This window comes from Podarcis raffonei, chromosome Z (assembly GCF_027172205.1).
Source record: "Podarcis raffonei isolate rPodRaf1 chromosome Z, rPodRaf1.pri, whole genome shotgun sequence".
NCBI classification, from domain to species: domain Eukaryota; kingdom Metazoa; phylum Chordata; class Lepidosauria; order Squamata; family Lacertidae; genus Podarcis; species Podarcis raffonei.
In genome coordinates this window covers 8,586,394-8,607,457 of record NC_070621.1, presented here as the reverse complement: position 1 = coordinate 8,607,457, position 21,064 = coordinate 8,586,394, and the positions used below count along the sequence as shown (strand labels likewise).

At 43.9% G+C, this 21,064-nt stretch overlaps 1 protein-coding gene across 3 annotated transcripts in view; it reads right to left on the bottom strand.

Annotated features, from left to right (window-relative positions):
• Positions 1-294: 294 nt before the first annotated feature.
• Positions 295-21,064, bottom strand: part of TNC (tenascin C) — an 83,826-nt gene continuing 63,056 nt past the window's right edge. For all 3 annotated transcript variants that reach the window (XM_053373405.1, XM_053373403.1, XM_053373404.1), the window contains 12 exons: positions 20,093-20,365; positions 16,777-16,899; positions 15,803-15,946; positions 14,917-15,036; positions 13,580-13,723; positions 13,005-13,135; positions 10,583-10,715; positions 8,989-9,140; positions 7,769-7,865; positions 6,864-7,025; positions 2,516-2,679; positions 295-1,404 (listed from right to left, as the gene is read on the bottom strand). In XM_053373405.1, the coding sequence (XP_053229380.1) occupies positions 1,294-1,404; positions 2,516-2,679; positions 6,864-7,025; positions 7,769-7,865; positions 8,989-9,140; positions 10,583-10,715; positions 13,005-13,135; positions 13,580-13,723; positions 14,917-15,036; positions 15,803-15,946; positions 16,777-16,899; positions 20,093-20,365 (1,754 nt within the window). In that variant the 3' untranslated portion in view covers positions 295-1,293. The remainder of the gene's footprint in view (positions 1,405-2,515; positions 2,680-6,863; positions 7,026-7,768; positions 7,866-8,988; positions 9,141-10,582; positions 10,716-13,004; positions 13,136-13,579; positions 13,724-14,916; positions 15,037-15,802; positions 15,947-16,776; positions 16,900-20,092; positions 20,366-21,064) is intronic.

Sequence of the window (21,064 nt, the reverse complement as noted above, 5' to 3'; positions counted from 1 at the left end):
GAGGCTAGTACTTCCTCCATCACCATCTATACTATTGACTGTCAGCATCGCTCCATGGTCTCACAAACAAGTTCTTCCTAAACCCTTTTCCAGGGATCCTTTAACTCAGGGGTTGGAAATCTGTGGTCCCACACATCTTTGCTTTCACTGGCGATGCCAGGAATTTAAATGGAGACTGCCTGCAATTTTTCTGTCATTGCTATGGTACACACACACTGCAGAGAGGCCTATATACACCCATACCCCTTGAATGTACACCAAACAATATGACACATTTAAAAAAAGACTCAGAGATTTCTGTAAAAGTAAAATTGTGCTTTTATTTAATTTTTTTAAAAATGTACAATCAGACACTGTCCTGCTGTGTTTTGGAAAGCATGGATTGTTTAAAAAAAAAAACCTTGATGACAAAAAAACTTAGCTTATTATTATTATCATCCTTTTCTTTTCTTTTCTTTTCATTATATTAATAATATTAATCTTAGGATGAAATGTTTAAATAGGGCTGCTTTCTTCCTTGCCCTTTTCTATATCTGTTTTTTTTTAAATATATATAGAGAGAGGTGGATCCAGACTTGCAGTGCAATCTCCACCATGCCTACTAAGAAGTTTGGTCCTCCTTCTTGGTCTCAATGTTGCCCTTTTTGAACTCGGCAGGGAGGAGGATGGGGACAAAACTAGAATGTCATTGGCTCTGGTGCCACCTACTGTTGCACACTCTGCCATCCACCCTACCAGTCCAAATGTGCACCAGCCACCACTACTCCCAGGTGAGTGGAGATAGGATTGCACCTTTAGTCATGCTTGGAGTAAACCCACTGAAACCAATGGAACTTCAGTTAGTCATGGAGAAGTCTGGATCCAGTCTGTATATATAGGAAAAGCTTCCAGATCATCAGCTAATAAAGCTCAAGGATGGCTAATAATGATCACAATAATAATGTATATATTTTGTGTGTGTGATTCTGTGTGTGAATATGCCAGATTGTGTCCTCTTCCCTGACATCCCCTCCCCTCCCCGCTTCCCTCCCTGGCGATTGTCATCTTTGGTGCAAAGAAAGCCAGCTACAGATAGGGGAAAAAAGGATGCTCAGTTGAGCACGCTACGTTTTGAAGAAGCCTTTCCCACCCCCAATAAAAAATGGTCAAGGGAGCCAAGGTTACGTCAAGCAACACTGATGCTTTGGTAAAGTTCCCATCTCCATTTCTAATCTCCCTTCCCCCAAATTTCTGGAAAAACAAACAAACAAGCAACCATTCTTTTTCTTTCTGTCAGCCAACCCCGTGGAGGATTCATGCTCTCTTTCGTCTCCCTTCAAGATTCCTAAAGCTGTATGGTCTCAGTTTCATCTCTGCAAACTGGATGGAGTGCTCATGACCTTTCCAGTGGAACCAGTTGATACCCTGCAAAAACAGAGGCAAGAACGGAAGGTTGATATAAATGAATGGGCGAATGCAACTGTTTACTAGCTGTTGTGTGCAGTTAAGAATATCAGCTACAAGCCTTGGCATCCCTGGTTGAAATGCCATCATAGTCATCAATTCTATCGGCTGATATTTATTCCCAAGCAGTCCTTAATAGCAATGGTGGGAAACGTCAGACTCAAGGGACAAAATGTGGGCTTCCAGGGCTTCCTATGTGGCTTCGGGACTTTCCCCACACCACATCTTTCTCTGGGCCTCCTTTAAGTGCCTGGAACTGTGGCAGTGCCGCCTGCCTGCTTGTCTAATCAGAGAGTAGGTATGTAGGCAGGGAAACAGGAGGAAATGGGCTTTGCACTGCTGGAAGCATTTAAGCAAAGCTGAAAATATAGCCATCTGGTGGGGCTGATGTAGCTACACCCTGATGTTCAGGGTTTCTTTTGCCTTGCCTTTGATGTAATGATTCACCTTGTTTTACTCAGTATACACCCATTGAAATTAATGGATCTAAGTTTAGTCAGTAAGCATCAAGGGAAAATCTGCACCTGATACCCTGTGGGACATCTTCAGGAGAAGAAAGGGCTAAGGAGGAAACACTACACAAATGCAGCGTGGAGTCCGTAAGGCAGCCAGGTGGCATCTCGTATGCCTCCTTCTGGTAACTCCTGCAGCCAAGCTGGTGCCAAATGTAGTGCTATGCTTTCCTTTTGGACCACATCAGAGAGGCCGAGAGGGGGCACATTGTAATCAGGACAGTCCAGGACCTCCATACACATTGCCCAGGCTAGTGCCCCAGCGAGGGCACTGCTAACACAGCAAAAACAGCAAGGAATGCATCAGTTATGAGTCTCTTCAGCCACAGCAGGCACTACAATTATCCAGCAGTTTTGACTTCACCCCCAGAGGTGCACTGCATTGTCTCTTGATGGAGACAGATGCCAACAAAAAGTTAGTGCTATCCATTAATTTCAATGTCTACTCTGAATAGGGCTAGCACTGGTAGGACAACCTCCCATCTCCACTTCTAAGTTCTGCAAGGTGGCGACTTGCCCACTTGTACTCTGCATGATAAGTGCAATGTACAACAACTTACCTGGCTGTGGTTGTTGTCCCCATATCTACCCATCAGGTTAACACGGTGGCAGTTCTTGTACCAGAAAGCTCCTTTGTATGATAAAGCGCAATTAGTGATTGCCATATCGTGGTCCTTGTCGTAGGTGGAAAAGGCGCGTGCATTGTGATAGGTCATGGAATCGCCTGTGTGATGGAGAAAAAACATAGCTGATTTTTAGGTTGTTGCTAGCAGGAACTGCACTATACATTTTTGTGACCCGAGGTGAAGGGCAAAATAGTATGTCTCCTCTTCCTCATTCCAAATACAAGTGGCTGCTGGCTCCTATTGGAACCTGTAGGGTGGAAGTCTGGGAGCCCAACAGTAGCTGGCACTAGAGTCAATAACAGGTGGAGCCAACTAATCCTAGTTTTTAACCCACCCTCTTCACTGGTGAGTTCTAACAAGGGCAACACTGAGACAAAGGAGGAGGAAGACCATAGGCAGGGCCAGCCTTTGAACAGGTAGGAAGGCAGGTAGGTGGCTTGGGAGAGGAAACTGGTTGAAGAAGAAGAAGAGTTTGGATTTGATACCCCGCTTTATCACTACCTGAAGGGGTCTCAAAGCGGCTAACATTCTCCTTTCCCTTCTTCTCCCACAACAAACACTCTGTGAGGTGAGTGGGGCTGAGAGACTTCAGAGAAGTGTGACTAGCCAAGGTCACTGCATGTGGAGGAGAGAGGACGCGAACCCGGTTCACCAAATTACGAGTCTACTGCTCTTAACCACTACACCACGCTGGCTCTCTTGAGCAGTCCTGACTGGTTTTAAGAAAGAAGGCAGGTAGGTTGGAGCTGACTGAGGGGGGGGGGGTTCAGTGCAGTGGTGTAGTGTGGGAGGACGGGGGGGGCATGGCTCTTGGTGTGTGTGTTTTTTGTAGGTGCACAACCAGACTCCCTCACTGAAGGTGCACCCAGGCCAGGCCTTCAGGGTATGGGTGGTGGCAGCACTTCCTTCTCTTTGTGCACAAGAAAGGGATGCCCATGCATGCCTCACCCCTAGGCTGGCCGACAGGGAGGGGGAGGACGCAGTTGCCACCACCACCACCCACCACAGAGGGAGGATGAGGGTGTGACCCAGGGGCAGAAGTGGTGGAGAGGACATGGCAGCATTGTTGCCCCACTGGGCTCTGGCACATGAATGTGCTCCCTGCACCACTTTGCAAGGCTGGGATCAGACAGTCCTACCCCAGCCTTGCAATGCTGTGCAGGGCTGCCAGGGCTATGTGAGTGCACCCTTCAAACCTGTCTGATTGGTTTGGGTTTGGGTTGTACTAGATGGGCCTTTGCTGTGTTCCAGAAGAGTTGTTCTTATTCCCACTTAAGTTCTTTAGGTGGGTGGGACCTTTGACAATGGGACAACCTCCTCCACTATACCTAAGGTCAGTGGGCTAGCTTAGGTGGCACAGAGCAGATAGGTTTAGGAGGAAAAGGGCAGAATGCTGCTGTTCCCTAGCATCTACCACCTGAAGTAGCTGCCCCACTGCCTAATGATATTGCCAGCCTGGTTTGTGGAACACAAAAGAAAGACTGATGTCATGTAGCCAGAAACAAAGAGAATGGTCTGAAGTAGTGATCTGAGTGAGCCGTTCCCCATATTGGAAGAAATCTGCAGAGAAATACTCATGAATTTCTATGACGAGGTTTAAATAAGTGAAGAAATAGCAAACTAATGGTGGAATTGTGAAGAACTAAACTTTATAATTTTTTTTTTGGGGGGGGGGAGAAACTGAGAGAATCAGAAATGGACAGATACATCCATCTGCTTTTGGAGGGCGGTTTACAAAATTTCTAGTCTGGTGGCCACTGGCATTTTTCACCCCGCCCCTAGCAGGCTTCAAAACAAACCTTGGAAGGGTGCATATGGTTTGCATTATAAACTTACCTATCTCTGGGGATTCTCAGAACAAACAGACCCATGGAGATTAGCACACATGACTAACTTGCATCTATTAATTCCAACGGGGCCTGCTCTGAGTTGAATTAGCTGGTCACCACAACTCTAGATTCTTTACTCCCTTTCTATTGCATGTGTGTTTTTTTTGTTGGGAGATCATCCAGCTCATTCCAGTACAGGTTCCAATATAAGGGGGTGGGAAGGGGGCAAAAGAAAGGAGTGGAAGGAGCCTGTGGGATTTGGCCTGCCATCTTTGCAACAAAGCAGATGTGGTCTTCCGAAACATTTTCCATGCGTTGTCACACAATGTACAGCTTGTTATGATGGGGAACCGCTAAGCACATTCTTGGCATCTTGACCCATCATGTTCCTTCTTGTGTAAGCCATATTCAGGACAGGTACTTAGAACTTCAAGAGAGACATTGCTGGGCTCAGGCTGTTTGTTTACATTCCAAGACTGAAAAAACAGCAAGTTGCTCAGCACCAGGTAGATTTAAAATGGAAATGACACACAGAAGCAAAGTTACACAAAAAGGCCCATAATCCCTTGCAGGAAACAAAGGTATCCCAATGCAACCCATTTTAACCCTGTGTTAAATTGATGGACAAAAATAAAATAATGCTCCTTCTGGGGGTGGGGAACTCTTTATCAAGAAGTGCTCAACCACCACTTACCTCAGCTCTTAAATGCATTGTAAGAACCATAAATGCCAGAACTTGGGCTTGGGTTTGTCCCCCCCCTTTCCCCCCCATGCATAGCTTACACAAAATTAAGGCTGAGGGTCACAACAAGTTATTAGCATACATTGTCGACAGAGAGGATACCACAGTTTGAAAAGGATTTTGACAAGCTGAAACATGTGCAGAGGGCAACCAGGATGATCAAGTGTTTAGAAACCAAGCCTTATGAGGAATGGTGGAGGAGGCTAGCTATGTTTAGCTTGGAGAACAGAAGACTGAGAGGAGATGATAGCCATCTTCAAACATCTGAAAGGCTTTCATGTGGAGGATGGAACAAGCTTCGTTTCTGCTGCTCTGGACGGGAGGACCCAAACCAATGGATTCAAGAAATAAGAAAGGAGATTCTTACTAAATGTTAAGAACTTTCTGAGGACTCAACTCGATTGATAAAGAAAAAGCATTTTATATGTGCTGTATAAGCGATATAACCATAGCTGTCAACTTTTCCCTTTTCTTGCGAGGAATCCTATTTGGAATAAGGGGACTTCCCTTAAAAAAAGGGAAACATTGACAGCTGTGGATATAACACTGTGACACCAGATGGCGCTGTGGAGTCCCATCTTTCCCAACCGGATTTCCCTGTATGAGTTTACAAAGCATTTAACTGAAATGCTTCTTTGATCCAGCCTGACGGTAATAGCTGTTTGACAGTGGAATGGACCACCTTGAAAAGTGATGGACTCTCATTCCTTGGGTGTTTTTAAAGACTGATTGTATGACCACGTGTCAAGGATTCTTTAGTTGTTATTTCTATATTGCATAGGTGGACTAGATGACCCTTGGAGTCACCTAGAATTCGAGGATACCTATAAAAGGTGACTAAATAATGAATGACTGCTGCATTGTTTCCATTTTTCATTTCCCCTACTCCGAATAAAACTTAGTTGGCTATCACCTGTTGTTGTTGTTAATTATGCTAATCAAGACTCAACAAGAGAAGAAATCAAATGAGACATGCCCCAGGTAAGGATTCCTTTCTTAGAGATATTCAGATTGCCCCAGAATCTTTTCTTTTTAAAACAACTACGATACATTATTGTAACTTCCTCCAACTTCTTCATAAAATGAAAATGAGGAGGCAGGAGCAGAGGTGTGGGTCCTTCTGTGACTAACAGCTCCAGTTTGCAATCCAAGAATGACTTTACCAGAGCATTGGGGAAGGACATAGAACACAACAGAAGTAGTTTGAGCTTCTGATTTCCCTCTGTTTTTTTTTTCAGAAAGGTGCTACTAGATATGCATTATACTTTACAGCTGCATCTGTGATAAGGTTATTAGACTTTGTATTTTACAGAGTGTACGTGTTTATTGCTTGGATGATACTGTGTATCATTCCTGTTTAGCATATATTAACTATGCTCATTACCTATTATGTACCATTAGGCATTGTTTATTATTATGAGTTACATAAATGCAACTCATAATAATAATCAGTACACCGTAATAATCAGCACATAATAATACATATATATATATAAGTAAGTGTTTTGGATTCTGTACGACATGCATATTGTGTTAGGAATTGGCATATACTGTTCATTATGTTCTGCAGAATCATAGAATCATAGAGCTGGAAGGGACCCAATTGGTCACCTAGTCCAAACTTTTGCAATGCAGGAATGTTGTAAATCACCTTACAAACAAACAATTGCAGAGGCTTACAAGTTATTCTGAGGCTAGCACACAAACCCACCTGCTGTGCCACTATATCCTTCCACTTTCAGCCGGTAGCGAGACCTGGCATCACCGACAAAAAACTTGTCATAGAGGGCATAGGCAGTTTCTCCATGGTCACGCAAATCCACCCGCAGCTCATACTGGCCCTGGGAAGTGATTTTGTGGAGCTTGTCCAGACCTACAGGGAACAATCAATAACAGTGGAACAAATGTATGGTTCTATACTTAGGCAGGAATAATCTGCTGCAGAAATATAAGATGGGGGACACCCCAGTTGTCAGTAGTACATGTGAAAAGGATCTAGAGGTGTCAACACACAAGCTTAACATGAGCCAACAGTGTGATGCAGCAACAGAAAAAGCTATTGCTATTCCAGGCTGCATCAACATAACTATCCAGATCAAGGGAAGTCATAGTATTGCTCTAGTCTGTCTTCGTCAGACCACACCTGGAATACTGTCTCTAGTTCTGGGCACCACAATTTAAGAAGGATATTGACAAGCTGGAAGGTGTGCGGAGGAGGGCAAACATGATAATAAAGGGACTGGAAACCAAGCCTTATGAGGAATGGCTGAGCGAATTGGGTATGTTTAGCCTGGAAAAGGGGAGTCTGAGAGGAGATATGAAAGCCATCTTCAAATATCCAAAGGGCTGTCACATGGAAGATGGAGCAAGCTTGTTTTCTCCTGCTCCGGAGGGTAGGACCCAAACCAGTGGCTTCAAGTTACAAGATAGGAGAATCTGGCCAAACATCAGGAAGAACTTTCTGGTGGTAAGAGTTGTTTGATGGTGGAACAGACTCCCTTTGAAGGTGGTGGCAGTGCCAAATATAGGCTGGTGTAGGTGGTCCTCCTGCACAGGGCACCAAGCCAAGGGTGCAGTCCTTTGTGCAATGTGAGGGGACACTTGTTAGTCACGTACCTAGCCAGAATTCACCATTGGGATTTCCAAATCCAGCCTCATAAGTCCTCCAGTTCTGGTAGAATTCCTGCTCTCCATTCTGCCTTCTTAGAAACACCTAGAACCCCAAAATAAACATTGATATTGTTATAAACACTGCTATAATAGGACAGTGGCAGACAGCATGTGTGTTTATATACCCAGTGCTGCCTGTGGTGTGTGGCTGGTGATCTCCAGACCCTCATGCAAGAATCTTTCCCAATGCTGCTCACTAGCCGTTACTCAGAGACACCATGAACTGAACCTGGAGCCTCCTGAAAGCAAAGCCTTTGATTGGCGACATAGACAGTTTATGCACCAGACCAGCAAACACAGGAAGCCACTTTATACTAGACCTTTCCAAATCCCAGACCCTGAAGTAGATTGGGCTGATGCAGTCTTCTTGAGTTGAGGCAGTCCTGGATCACCCCTAGGATCCTGCCACAATGACAGTGACACTTACTTTTTTTTTTAATTCCATAATGTTTCTTTTTTATTAAAGATTTTCTTGCTTTACAAAAGTACATGCCTTGTCTCTTTTTTCAGGTTGTACAGTCTTTCTTACAGATCAGTTATGTTTGTTGTGAGACATTAGTGTTGAGTACGGTATAAGGTTGGGGAAGAAGAGGGGGGAGAGGAGGGGTAGGGTGGTAAGGCTTAAATTCTTTTGGATAGTGTACTTGTGGGGTTTTATGTCAGTGTCAACTGGGTAGGTTCTCTTTCTATTTGCTTGTTATAGTTCTTTGGTAGTGAGAGGTATTGGGGAGCAGGGTGTGGTTGGTTGTCTGTGGTTGTCTGCAGTGGGGTTTGTTTGCATTTGTGAGGGAGGGGAGGGCTTGTTGGGTCAGGTAAGGGAGATTGATTTGTATGCTTTCAGTGGATTCTTGTTGTTGTCTTGTTCGGCTGTGTATGTGTGCAGGAGACCCAGTGGTACACAGGACCCTAATCTGGATGTATTGTCTCCACTGAAGCTTTTGATCAAGTAAGAAGCAGCTTTCAGGCAGTGGGTAGAGACTTGGACTGTTTCTTAACTTTCCCCATTCAATGCAGAAAGGGAAGAAGACTCTGTTTCTCTCTCATGCCCTTTGTGAATGCAAGAAGATGGGAGTAGATTGGTTGTAGCTACATTCATGGCTCATAGCTACCGATTGTGTGGAAAGGTAGATAAGTAATTAACTAAGTAGAGTAGTACAAATACTCACAATCCATCCGCCTCCATCAGAACTCATGTCGCAGAACACCTCTGTAGGCTGAGACTTGTTGCCATTTAGGTAAATAGTGTAGAGGCCAGAGGCTGTTTCTCCATTCAATAGAGCCTGGGAGCAGTCTCTGGGGTAAGGATACAAGAGTCCAGCTGCAGCAAAGGGGAACAAGCGAAGAATCACTACTTGAGTACCAGCACTTGTTACCGAGAAAGCAGTCGTGAGTGGTGCCTATTGAGCCTGACACGGAAGAAGGCAGGTAGACCAAAAGAGGTCGAGGCAGAGCCAACTAATTCTAGATTTGTCGCCATATTCCTCCCTGCAGAGTTCTACAAGAGCAACACCCAGGCCCCATTCACACTATACATTTAAAGTGCTATGATATCACTTTAAACAGTCATGGTTTCCTCCAAAGAATTTTGGCAACTGTAGTTTTTAAGGGTGCTGGGAGTTGTTAGGAAATCCTCAATCCCTTCCCAGGGTTACAATTCCCAGAGCACTTAAACAATCAATTCATATTCACTGGGAACTGGGGGTTATGGCTGTGTATGAGAATAGAGGGTGTCCCAGCGACTCTCAGAACCTTTACCAAAGTACAGCTCCCAGAATTCATGGGAAGGGGACATGGCTGTTTAAATAGCTATCTAGTCTGATCCCCAGCAATGCAGGAACCACAGCTAAGGAAACATAGTGCTTTAACTGTATGGTGTAAATGTGGCATGAGACTAAGTAAGAGGAAACTGGCATAGGCAGTTTGATCCTCTGGAGAAGATGTAAGTAGAAAATCAGGCTGCTAGGGGCTGTCTGGTGGCACATGGAGGTTAGGGGTGCAGTGTCCCATTTCTTTCTTGACCTCCCTTGAAAGAAAGGTGTCATTTTGTTAGGCCCAACAAAGATGTCAAATTCTGACCAACATTTACGATGAGCATAGGAGCCAATTTCTAGGGGCCATGGGGGCTTCAGCCCCTGCAATAAAATATTTGAGGGGGCTGCCCCCCCCCAAGTTGATGGCCATTGCCATTCAGATGTTGTGTGTGCACTGCATCATGTGATCGATTATGCAGGATGGGGCTTACCTGCCCCTCCATATTTTATTCAAGTTGGCACCCCTGACGCTGAGGTAAATGATGCCTACATTTGAATGTAGAAGTACAAGGGTCCACACAGCTGCTCCACATCTTCCCTGGTCCTTCTCCTGCTGTGTTACCTGAAGCTAAGCCATGGTTTGGCTCAGCATTATGTATGAACCATGCATCATGATTTGTCTCCCTCCAGACAAACCATGAGTGGTATGCCAAGAACAACTCATGACTATAGCTTGTTGCTTAAGGGAAAATATGGGCCCAGGTTCAGACCATGGCTTAGCTCCTGGTAGCATTGGAGCACACAGATTGGGGGAGGACTGAGAAATCACCCTTCCCCTTTGAGCTGCCTTTCCCAGCTCTATGGCATTTTTAAAAGATGCAATCAGAACTGAATGTGATAATCCAGACTCAGGTGCACAGCAGATGTATTGAAATATGGGCCAGTTTGCTTTGGGGGGCAGGAGTAGGAAGTGTCACCTGCCACCTCCCAGTCCCTGCATGTATCATACTTGTGGTGAATATTGCTGGGATGATCTTGCTCTTCAAATTCCGGTTTAAGGCCTGTAATTTCACTGTGTACTGGGTGGATGGACTCAGCTCTGACAAGCTGTAGGAATTCGACTCAGGTCCCAGGATAACTTCCTGCAGGATGGGGGGAATCAATAATGAATGGAGGGTGAATGAATTAAGAATGAAGACTTGTTCCATTTTTTACATGGTTGTTGAATCATTTATGCTACCTTAAGAAAACAGTGTCAAAGATTGATGAGGCCATTTCTGTTCCTGATAAGATCTTCGCACACCACACCACATTAGAAGCAAGGGAATGGTTTCTTTAAGATAAATCTTTCATACAAGAATATGCTGGTGGCATAGCTAGAAAGCAAGGTTAGTGTTGGTATGAACATGGCTGATACATGCACTAAGCACAGCAGCATATTTGGAGCACATCAAATATGTATCCCCTACTGTGGCATCTCTATGAACATGACTGCACTAAATAGAGGGGCTGTTTCTGCTGCCCAAACTCATCATGTCTTAGACACCCATCGAAAATGGTCTCAAAGGGCATTTGCTGGCAAATAATTTGGCTGTGCAATGCCAGGCTTTTTATGAGGGAAGCATGGATGTGAGAAGGGCAGTACCCCCACCCCTGACTATTTTCAGGGGTGGGGTGAATTTTGAAGGCAGAGGTTCAAAACTCACTGCCACTCCTCTTTGCCCTTCCTAGGCTGGCACTTCCAGTTTCTTGTCCCCAGAGATCCCACTGGAATGATGGGGGATGCTTGGCATTCTGGGAAAACAAATATGGCAGCCTCCAGCCCAGGAAGAACATTTTTTGAGCTTGGCCTCTTTGCCATTAAAATTCACATCAACAGCCTGAAGTCCTACCCACAAAGGTTTTGTGTACTGCTGGAAATGTTCATGTTCCCCTCGAAGCCCTCTGATATGTCTCATGTATATCTGAGCAGTGCAATTCTGGTTACATTGGAATGTGTCCAATATTATTTTCGCTCAGAGAAGACCCATTGAAATTAATGGTCAGGACAAACTTAGGCCTATTGGTTTTAATGGGATGTAGTCTGAGTGGAACTGGCATTGGATACAACCATAATTACCCCCTCCCCCATTGATGTAGATCTCCTGTTCAGAGGAGGAACACAGAAAGCTCCCATATACCATTGACCCTGTGAAATGCTGATTGATTGCCGCTCTATGGGGCCTTCTGACAGGGATTCTTGTCAGGCTTATATGGGAACCTGGGAACTTTTAGAAACAAGCCATGTGCTCTAAGGCTGCATTCACACAGCAGTATACTTCATTTCCCTAACATTTCCCAAATTGTTAATTCTCACATTATATACTTGAGCCTTCACACAATGCAAAAGCTGGAAAACTAATGGAAGACAGCACATGTTCATTCCATTTGATTCCATTAAAGATACATTTGCAACCATCCTTAACCTGGAAAATTGTGAGATAAAGTGACAGAATTGGGGGCAGTGTATGGGCATTCAGATCTTTCCTGTGGTTTTCATGAGGGGCACTTGGGTGGTGGTACAAGGGCAATGGCCAGCCCTCCTTCGTTATAATTATTGTTCTAATGGTGAAAGAGTTTTAACTTGGGTGGGTGCTATTTTATTGGGGGGGAGAGGTTGTTTTAAATTGTTTTTAAATGTTATATATTAATTTAGATTTTGTATTTGGGGGCTGGTGTATTGTTTATGGGCCTTTGTTGAGGAGTGTATTTTTTATAATTATTGTTAATTGTTTTAATTATTTCTATTATGCATGTTGTGCTTTTTATATTGTAACTTCCTGTTGTGAACTGCCCCGAGACCTCTGGGTATAGGGCAATATGCAAAACAAACGAACAGTCATGGGGAAACAAAAGCAGGCATGTGCGGAAAGGGTAAAGGATTACAGTCATACCTCGGGTTACAGACACTTCAGGCTGTGCGTTTTTGGGTTGCGCACTGCGCTGAACCTGGAAGTACCGAAATGGGTTACTTCCGGGTTTCGGCGCTTTGCGCATGTGCAGAAGCACCGAATTGCAACTGGAGCATGTGCAGATGCGGCGCTGCAGGTTGCAAACACTGCAGGTTACGAACATGCCTCCTGCATGGATCACGTTTGCAACCTGAGCGTCCACTGTAGTGATATTGTCTAACAACATTCATGGTTGTGTCACACCATGCTCAATGATGCAAATGAAATTTATTGCAACATGCTGGTATATCAGTCTAAAACTCATAGTTACACAATGCACCAGCCACTGCAGTGTGAAAGACACATTAGAAAACAGACAGAAGTGCTGTCATTATAATCAGAGGGAAACTAATGCATGTCTGAACGCATCCTTAATATCTGGGTCCTCCCCTTTGCAGTCTGCACATAACAGAGACTATCATACTAGACCCAAATGCTTACCTTAACTTTGCCATCAATTGATTCATAGATCAAGAGGTAACCTGTAACAGGGGCACGAGGGGGCTTCCATGTTAGCTGTGCTGTTTCAAACTGAACATCAGTTGCAGTGAGATCCCTTGGAGCATCAAGGTCTAGGAGAAAGATGAGAAGTTTTAATTTTAATTTTTTATTTTAAATATTGTTGTTGTTTAGTCGTTTAGTCGTGTCCGACTCTTCGTGACCCCATGGACCAGAGCACACAAGGCACTCCTGTCTTCCACTGCCTCCCGCAGTTTGGTCAAAATTTTAAATATATTTTAATATAAAGATCAGTCTGCCTGGTGTCTTCCAGATGCTTTGGACTACAGCTGCCATTGACTCAAGGCAGCATGAACAATAGTCAAGGATGTTAAGAGTCATAGTCATAGTCCAAAAACGCTGGAAGGAACAAGGTTGGAAAAGATTGTTAAAGATATAGAGTATAGGAATCAACTCATGCAGACTCAGCCCTCCCTTCTGAGAATCCAAAGTCAGTGCAATATACTTGTTTTAGGACCACAAGCTTCATCAGTAACCTATGATAGAACAGAATCTACCTGTAGTGAATTTGGTGGATATGACTGTGCTTTTCTGTGGTCCCTTCCTGGCATAGATCCGGAGTGTATATTCAGAGGCTGGACGGAGGCCAGTGAGATCATATTCCACAGTATTGCCTGAGACACTCTGAGTAATTTCACGCTCTAAAACAACAAAGAAAGACAGAACATTGATCAACGAGCAACTTGGATTCAGCAGGTGCATTTGTTGAACCATAGACTCCTAGAATTGTAGAGTTGAAAGGGACTCTAAGGATAATCTAGTCCAACCCCCTTCAGTGCAGGAAGATGCAGCTGTCCCATACAGGGATCAAACCTTCAAGCTTGGCATTATTATCACAGTGCTCTAAGCTAATGGCATATTGGATTCACTGCTTTTGCAAAGCATGCGTTGCTCCTCTTAGCTAATTTTGGCCACCCTATATAGAGAAGAGGACTCTGCAACACAGCCCACTTGGATGAGAGAGCTTGTTGAACTTCATCCCTGTAATTTTATTTTCATTCTTAGAAATATCTCAAACCCATCTCCCGTCATAAGGTCTTAGGTCAGGATACAATGCAAATTACAATTCACATTGAACCAATCTGGATCACAAATGAACTTGCCAAAAAAAGCAGGCTACAAATATAACAAACACCTTTAAAGCTTCAAATGTATTTAAGGTTCCACTATAACTTAACATGGCTACTCTTCTGCAATTCATGGGTTGTAGCCAACATTGGTCCTACTCAGAGTAGACCCATTGAAACACGGCAATTGCTAAATTAGGTGCATTAATTTCAATGGGTTTACTCCAAGGACAACCCAACAATTTTAGGAGAGCTCCATGACAGAGTTAGCAAAAAGCAAATAGTGCAGTTGTGGCTGGTGCCCATTGGTACTGGTAGGGCAGAAAGGAAGGAGGTCAACAGGAGGTGAACCCAGGGCCAATGACAGACTGAGACATCCCCTGGAGTGATTGTAGGTAAGAAGAAAATTCCACAACTGTTTGCATTACAAATAAAAATAAAAATCCTCATCTGAATGGTAGTGTGAATTTCTCCTAATATACACATTTGGTATTCAGTTTTGCCTGACACACGTTTTTACAAAGCAATCTCCCCTGACATAATGCATTTTTGTTTGTTGTTATTTGTATATACACTATTCCCCCCAATACCTGCATTTTTAGTACACATTTCTTGGCTGGAGAACTGGAGGATTGCAGATTTTAAAATATGTCTTTGTTTCAGTTCACATGCTATTTCAGAAAGTGCAAATTTGGTAATTTTGACTTTAAAATTGGATCACATTTCTCCCCCAGCCCCAGCCTTACTCCAAAGCAATGTTGACTTACCACCCTCAGTAACATAGGAAATGATGTACTCATCAACAGCAGCAATTGCTGGCTGCCAAACAGCCAGTGCTTTGGAATCAGTGATGTTCACTGCCATTAGCCCTGATGGACTATCCAGAGCTACAGAGGGGAGACAGAGAGAGATAAAATGTCACAATTTGCCTTGGTACCACTTGCTAGAACACATGTGTGGTATCATCTGTATTACTTTCTTCAAATCCCTTCTGAAAAAAAGACATACATTTTCTGTCAAGGATAGCCAGTATCCCAGTAATGCAGTGGGAACTAAGTCTAAATGCATGCAACTGTAATGGCCATATCTTGCTCCCTTGTTTCTCCCAGTCTTTCTTCCCCTTTCTCCATTGTTTCCTCTGTGTCAAATTTTAGGCTGTAAGCTCCTTAGGACAGGGGTCTGCCCTTTTGTACTCTCTAAAGCAATTGTGAGGAATCTCCAGTCCGCAGGCCTAATCAAGCCACTTTGCCCAAATCATGCACACCTGACATTTGGCATGTTATGCCAAATGGCTGAAAAAGAACAACCAGGAACCTTAAAATGAACTCTTCATTTTTTTTCATGGTAAGCAGGGTTTTTGCTACCAACCCCCAATGTGGCTGGCTGCACTCAAAAATGGAACTGTTCCCTGCCCCTAAATTATGTCTGCCCGCAACCCCACATTGGTAGGTATCTACCTTTGCAATCTCGCTTGAGTCCAAAGGAAAGAATCAGGAGCACACCTGTGGTAACCAGACATCAGGTGTTTGACAGTGGGCAGCCCTATCTTTTTGTCAAAGTGGCCCACCAGGAGCTCTGGATCCTGTTCCCTACTCCTGCTGTAAAGCATCCTGGCTACTGATCACTTAATTACCATCAACTTCTGGGACATACCTGTGGTCACAGATCCAGAAACAGGCTCACTTTCTTCAAATCCTTTGACAGAGATGATACTGACAATGTACTCCACGCCAGGGATCAGTTTTACCAGTTTAGTTCTACTCTTGCTTCCATCTACTGTCACATAATTGGGGGGACCTGGAATAGATAGTAGCTTGGATGAGTGGTGGGACCAAGTGTGCAAGGTTCAGAAACCAGAAGCAAAGGCTTAAGTATTTTTTCTCCAACATTCACAATACGTTACCAGCCATAAGAGAACATAAGAGCCCTGCTGCATCAGCCAAAGGCCCATCTAGTCCAGCATCCTGTTCTCAGTGACCAATAAGATCTTTCTGAGAAGCCTACAAGAAATACATGAGCACAACAGCTCTTTCCCTACTCCTCTTCCACAGCAACTGGTATTCAGATGCATACTGCAACCAGCGCTGGGGGTAGTACACAGCCATCATGGGTATGAATTTGTCTAATCTCCCCTTAAAGCCATCCAAGTGGGTGGCTGTCACAACATCTTCTGGTTGCACATTCCATAGTTCCTTTATGCACCATGAGAAGAAGTGTTTTCTTTTGAATGTTCTGAACCACCCAAAATCCAGTTTCATTGGTATTATGAAAAAGGTAGAAACATTATTTCATCCCAAGAGTCATAGGGTCCTCAGGCAACCTTGGGGGGTGGGGAGGCACATGCCAGCAGAGAATGGGGTCAGAGACAAAAGTAGACAAAGCAACGAATGCAAATCTTATCTTACACACATACCATCTCTCTCTATGCTGCATCCAGGCAAGCACGAGAAATGATCACAGTTCATGAACACTTTTAAGTCAGGCAAAACCATTCATGAAGGGCATAGATAAGTGCTGGTGGGAGATGCAGCCTGAGAAGATTCTGAGGGCCAGGCATTTGGCTACCTCCAGGCCTCTGTTTCCCCTCCTCTGGCCCATCCCTGTTCATAACCCTTCTTCTTCCTTACCTCCTGTAACTGGAACATAGGTAATCCGGAAGACGTCCACCCTTGTCCGTGGGGGTGTCCAACTGACCACAGCTGAGTCTTCGGTAATATCAGAGAATGTAATTTCCTTGGGAGGTCCCATTGCTAACCAAGAGACAGACAGTAAGGCAAACAAAGAGAAGGAGTTAACAAATTGTTGCATCAGCCAGGCTGGTTGGGAAAAACACACACACACTTGGTCTCAGATTTCCAGTCCAGGAGCTACAATAAATATTTGGTCCAGTGTCATGACTGGAATGGAAAGTTCCATACCACAAAGCGTTTTTACTTGGCACAGGCAAATGATTGGCTTCATGGCCAAGTTTTTTGTTTTTGACAAGGATCTTGAAGTTGTAGTCAACACTGCACACAACTCCCCCCTGACCCCCCCAAAAGAATTGTAATGCTCAAATCCCAAGACACCTTCTGCCAGGAGACGACATCGGGATAGCAAATGCTGCACTCAAAATGGATCATTCATGGTCTTTGACAGTATGTCAGGTGTCATAGCTCTAGCTGAGAGATCCATGTGTTCTCAGTTGTGAACATGGAGCTCTTGTATTGGGGAAGCCTCTGCACATATATTCTCCAGGGCCTGGCTATCAACTTTCCCTTCTTTAGTTTCAGTATTACCCTTTTATAGAACTCAGTGGGGAGGAAGGTGGGGTCAAAACTGGAATTAGTCCTTATCTGCAGTATTCACTTAAAGCAGTACCATAGAAGCATAGAATTGTAGAGTTGGAAGGGACCCTGAGGGTCATCTAGTCCAACCCACTGCAATTCAGGAACATGCAGATGTTCCATATGGGGATCAAACCTGCATCCTTGGCATTATCAGCACCACACTCTAACCAACTGTGTCATCTGATGATTAGCGTACCATCCCACTTTACACAGTCATGGTTTCCTCCAAAGAATCCTGGGGACAGCAGTCTGTTAAGGCTGCTGGGAATTGTCAGGAGACCCCTTCACAGAGCTACAATACCCATATTTTCCCAGGAAGAGTGATTGCTAAACTACTTTTAGAACTGTAGTTCTGTGAGTGGACAAGGCATCGCCTAGGCACCTCACAGCACCTCCAACACACTAGTGTTACCAGGATTATTTGGGGTAAGTCATGGCTGTGCATTCATGCGCACACACCTAGGAGTTTCCAGTGGAAATGTAGATTGGACAGGGCATATATTCATTATGTTTCTCTTTCCCAGCTTTTTACCTTCATAGCACTGTTGGGGCATTTTTGTCACAATGTTTATGCTGATGATTGGCATCAGATGTAGATACCCTTTGAGTAGGAAAAAAATGTGGCTGATGTAAATCTGTCAGTTTTGTCTACATCCTGCCCTCTTCCCCTTGGTTAAATGTCCCTGCATACTCATTGCAGATAATGATAAAACCATGTGCAAATCAAAGCTGTTCAAGTTTACAAGTTTTCATGTCAAGATTTTTGCTACGGGTCTTACATTTCTTTTGGCAGGTCAACTTGCAAAAGGGAAATAAAATGGAAGAGCTTTCCAACACCCAGAAGAAAAAAAAAACCTGGCAGCCCAGTATGTACATTCAGCCTTTTAACTGTAAATAGATGATTTCCCCCCAGTTGCAATGAAAACAACTTAGGGTTTGTTTGTTTTTGAATAAAAAATAAAAAATAAGCAACCCACACAAGAGATGTCCATTAGCAAGCAAGAGACAAATACCAGAAGCAAATCACATTAAAAAAATCTAATAAGACATGCAGATTAAAGTTCAACTATTTTTTTCTTCTTCTAAATTTAAAGGATGTATGTGCTTTCCTAACTTGACTTTACTTACAAAACCCAATTCTGAAACATCTTCAGCATTTCAAGATTTGTAAGGAAAGAATGAGAAAAAGCTGTCCTAAGGGCTGATGGGTGTTGGAGTCCAACAACATCTGGACCTATCCACCTATCCCTGTTCTACCCTTTCCAGTCCAAAACTCAGTGCAGCAGGGATGGGGGACCCATGGCCCTCCAGGAGTTGCAGGTTTCCTTCTTTGCCTTTGGGGAAATCTTTTTTGCATTAGAATCAAAATTTGGGTGTACTGACAGACCGAAAGGCATAAAATCAAAAGCTAATTACATGTCACTCATGCATCATGAGGACCACGATTCCTTGAAGCTCTCTGAATTGCTGCACTATGAGCAATGTTGTTGGAGATTTTAATCGACTTTTTCCTGTTACCAGCTTACAGAATTAACTCCTGGGCTCCTAAGTCATTCTGGAAAGGGCAGACTAAGATTCTGTCACTGATGATAGGGATGGTGGGAAGGAGGCACTGTAACAGCTAATAGATATTTATCCTGGAGAAAAGCTGTATCATAGTGGCAAAGTATTTACTTTGCATGCAGAAGGACCTAGGTTCAATCCAAGGCATCACCAAGTAGGGATTGGAATGTCTCTTGCCTGAAACCCCAGATAGCTGCTGCCAGTAAATGCAGACTAGGGTGTGAAACCTTTTTGGTGTAGCAGGTCAGATCCTTCTCTCTCTCCAGCCCATGGGTCAACTCTGACAGGTGGGCAGGAGCACCGACATGTCAACCATCTTGTCCCATAATAACATTGACTGATTGACTTGTAGGTGTTCCTTCCAACCTGGTAAAAGCTGGCCTATCGAATGGGGGAGAGAAAACAGGATTGAACTTCCTATGACATCAGGTGTGGTCCAAGTGGTCATGGTTGGAGGAAATTGATCTTGTGGTTCAAATGGGGAGGCCTGGTAGGTTAAATTTGGCCCCTTAGCCAGAGGTTCCTCAACTCTGGTGAAGACAATACTGAGTAGATGGACCATGGTCTGAGTTGGTTCAGGACAGTTTCCTATGCTTAACAAGTAAAGCCACTTTGAAATAGCTGTCCTCTTTGCATGAGTTGGTCTGTGTGAAGACCTACTGACCAGTGATGGATGCATGTTCCAGCAAGGATTCCACAGACGTTACACCCATCTTTGTACTTTCCAGTTTTTTATGGTATGAAAAGCTAGCATTGCTTGCAGCTATATTTTACCCTTTGGAATTAATGTACTTAAATTAGTCATGTCCATCAGTTCCAAAGCCTCTGCTTTGAGTAGGACTAACACTGGATAATACTCCTTAGTTCAGAATGACAGTTGGGCTCACATGATGGGATGCTCCTTCACCTTAAAAAATAAAGAAACAAGACCCTGCATATGGAAATGTAGCGTGTCAAGAAGAAAGGTACAGATGTGAAAGACACATGCACACATATGCAGGTGAGTGGATCATGCCTTTCTCATCCTTGCCACACTTTATCCAAACAATACCTGTTGTAGCGATTGTATTTACAGGTTGGGAACGTTGTCCACTGGTAACTCCATAGAGATCAATGTAATATCCTGTGCCTTCTTTCAGCCCTATTATATCTTGGGTGCGTTCATGGCCTGGTACAATTAGTTCCAGAGGGTCTGATACCATATTGGTGTCCCTTATTTTAAGAACAAAACTGTCAAAGGCTCCATCATCTGCCGTCCAAGACAGACGAAAGCCATCAGGGGTTGCATCTGACACCAGAAGGTTGTCCACTTCAGGTTCTGCTTCTGAAAGTGCAAGAGGGAGAGAAAGAGAAAGAAAGAAAGCAGGAGAGGGAGAAATAAGATTTTTAATTTCCTTTAAAAGAAGAAAAAGGAGGAGACTCCAAGGAGATTTGCCCCAAGTCAGATTAGCGTATGATGTAAATGTTCCCGTCACAAATTCAAAGAAGTGGAAAGAATCCGCTATCCAAAAAAGGGGGGGAAATGCATTCAGAGATTATGAGCAAGACACATTCTTATCAAAATATGTGCGTGTAGGTGCGATCACTCTTCAAGGACCCCCAAAGCAGCACGGCATAATCACTCACCATCTCCCCCTGCCATGCAATATTAAAACATGCTGGTAGTAAGCCTGATGTTCATTCGTTCTCTGTCTTCCATCAGAATCTCCTATTTTTCTGCTCATTTTTTTAAAGAAGGTCATTAAAAGCAAAGCCACTGTAAATTATCTGAACATTGTCGTTTTCCCGGGTTCACATCAAAGCACGCCTTTGAATAAAACAACCTATTCTTCCAATTCACAAATTATAATAAGTTTGTAGCCCCTTTAGTCCAGCTCCCCTGATCCGGTGGTGGCTGGTGGCACAGAAGACAAGGAGGCTATCAGTAGGTGGAGGTGAAGCCAATGATATGCTGAGTCAACTTATTTCAGTTTTGTTCCCAACCTCCTCACTGCTGAGTTCTGCAAGGCTAACACTGAGACTG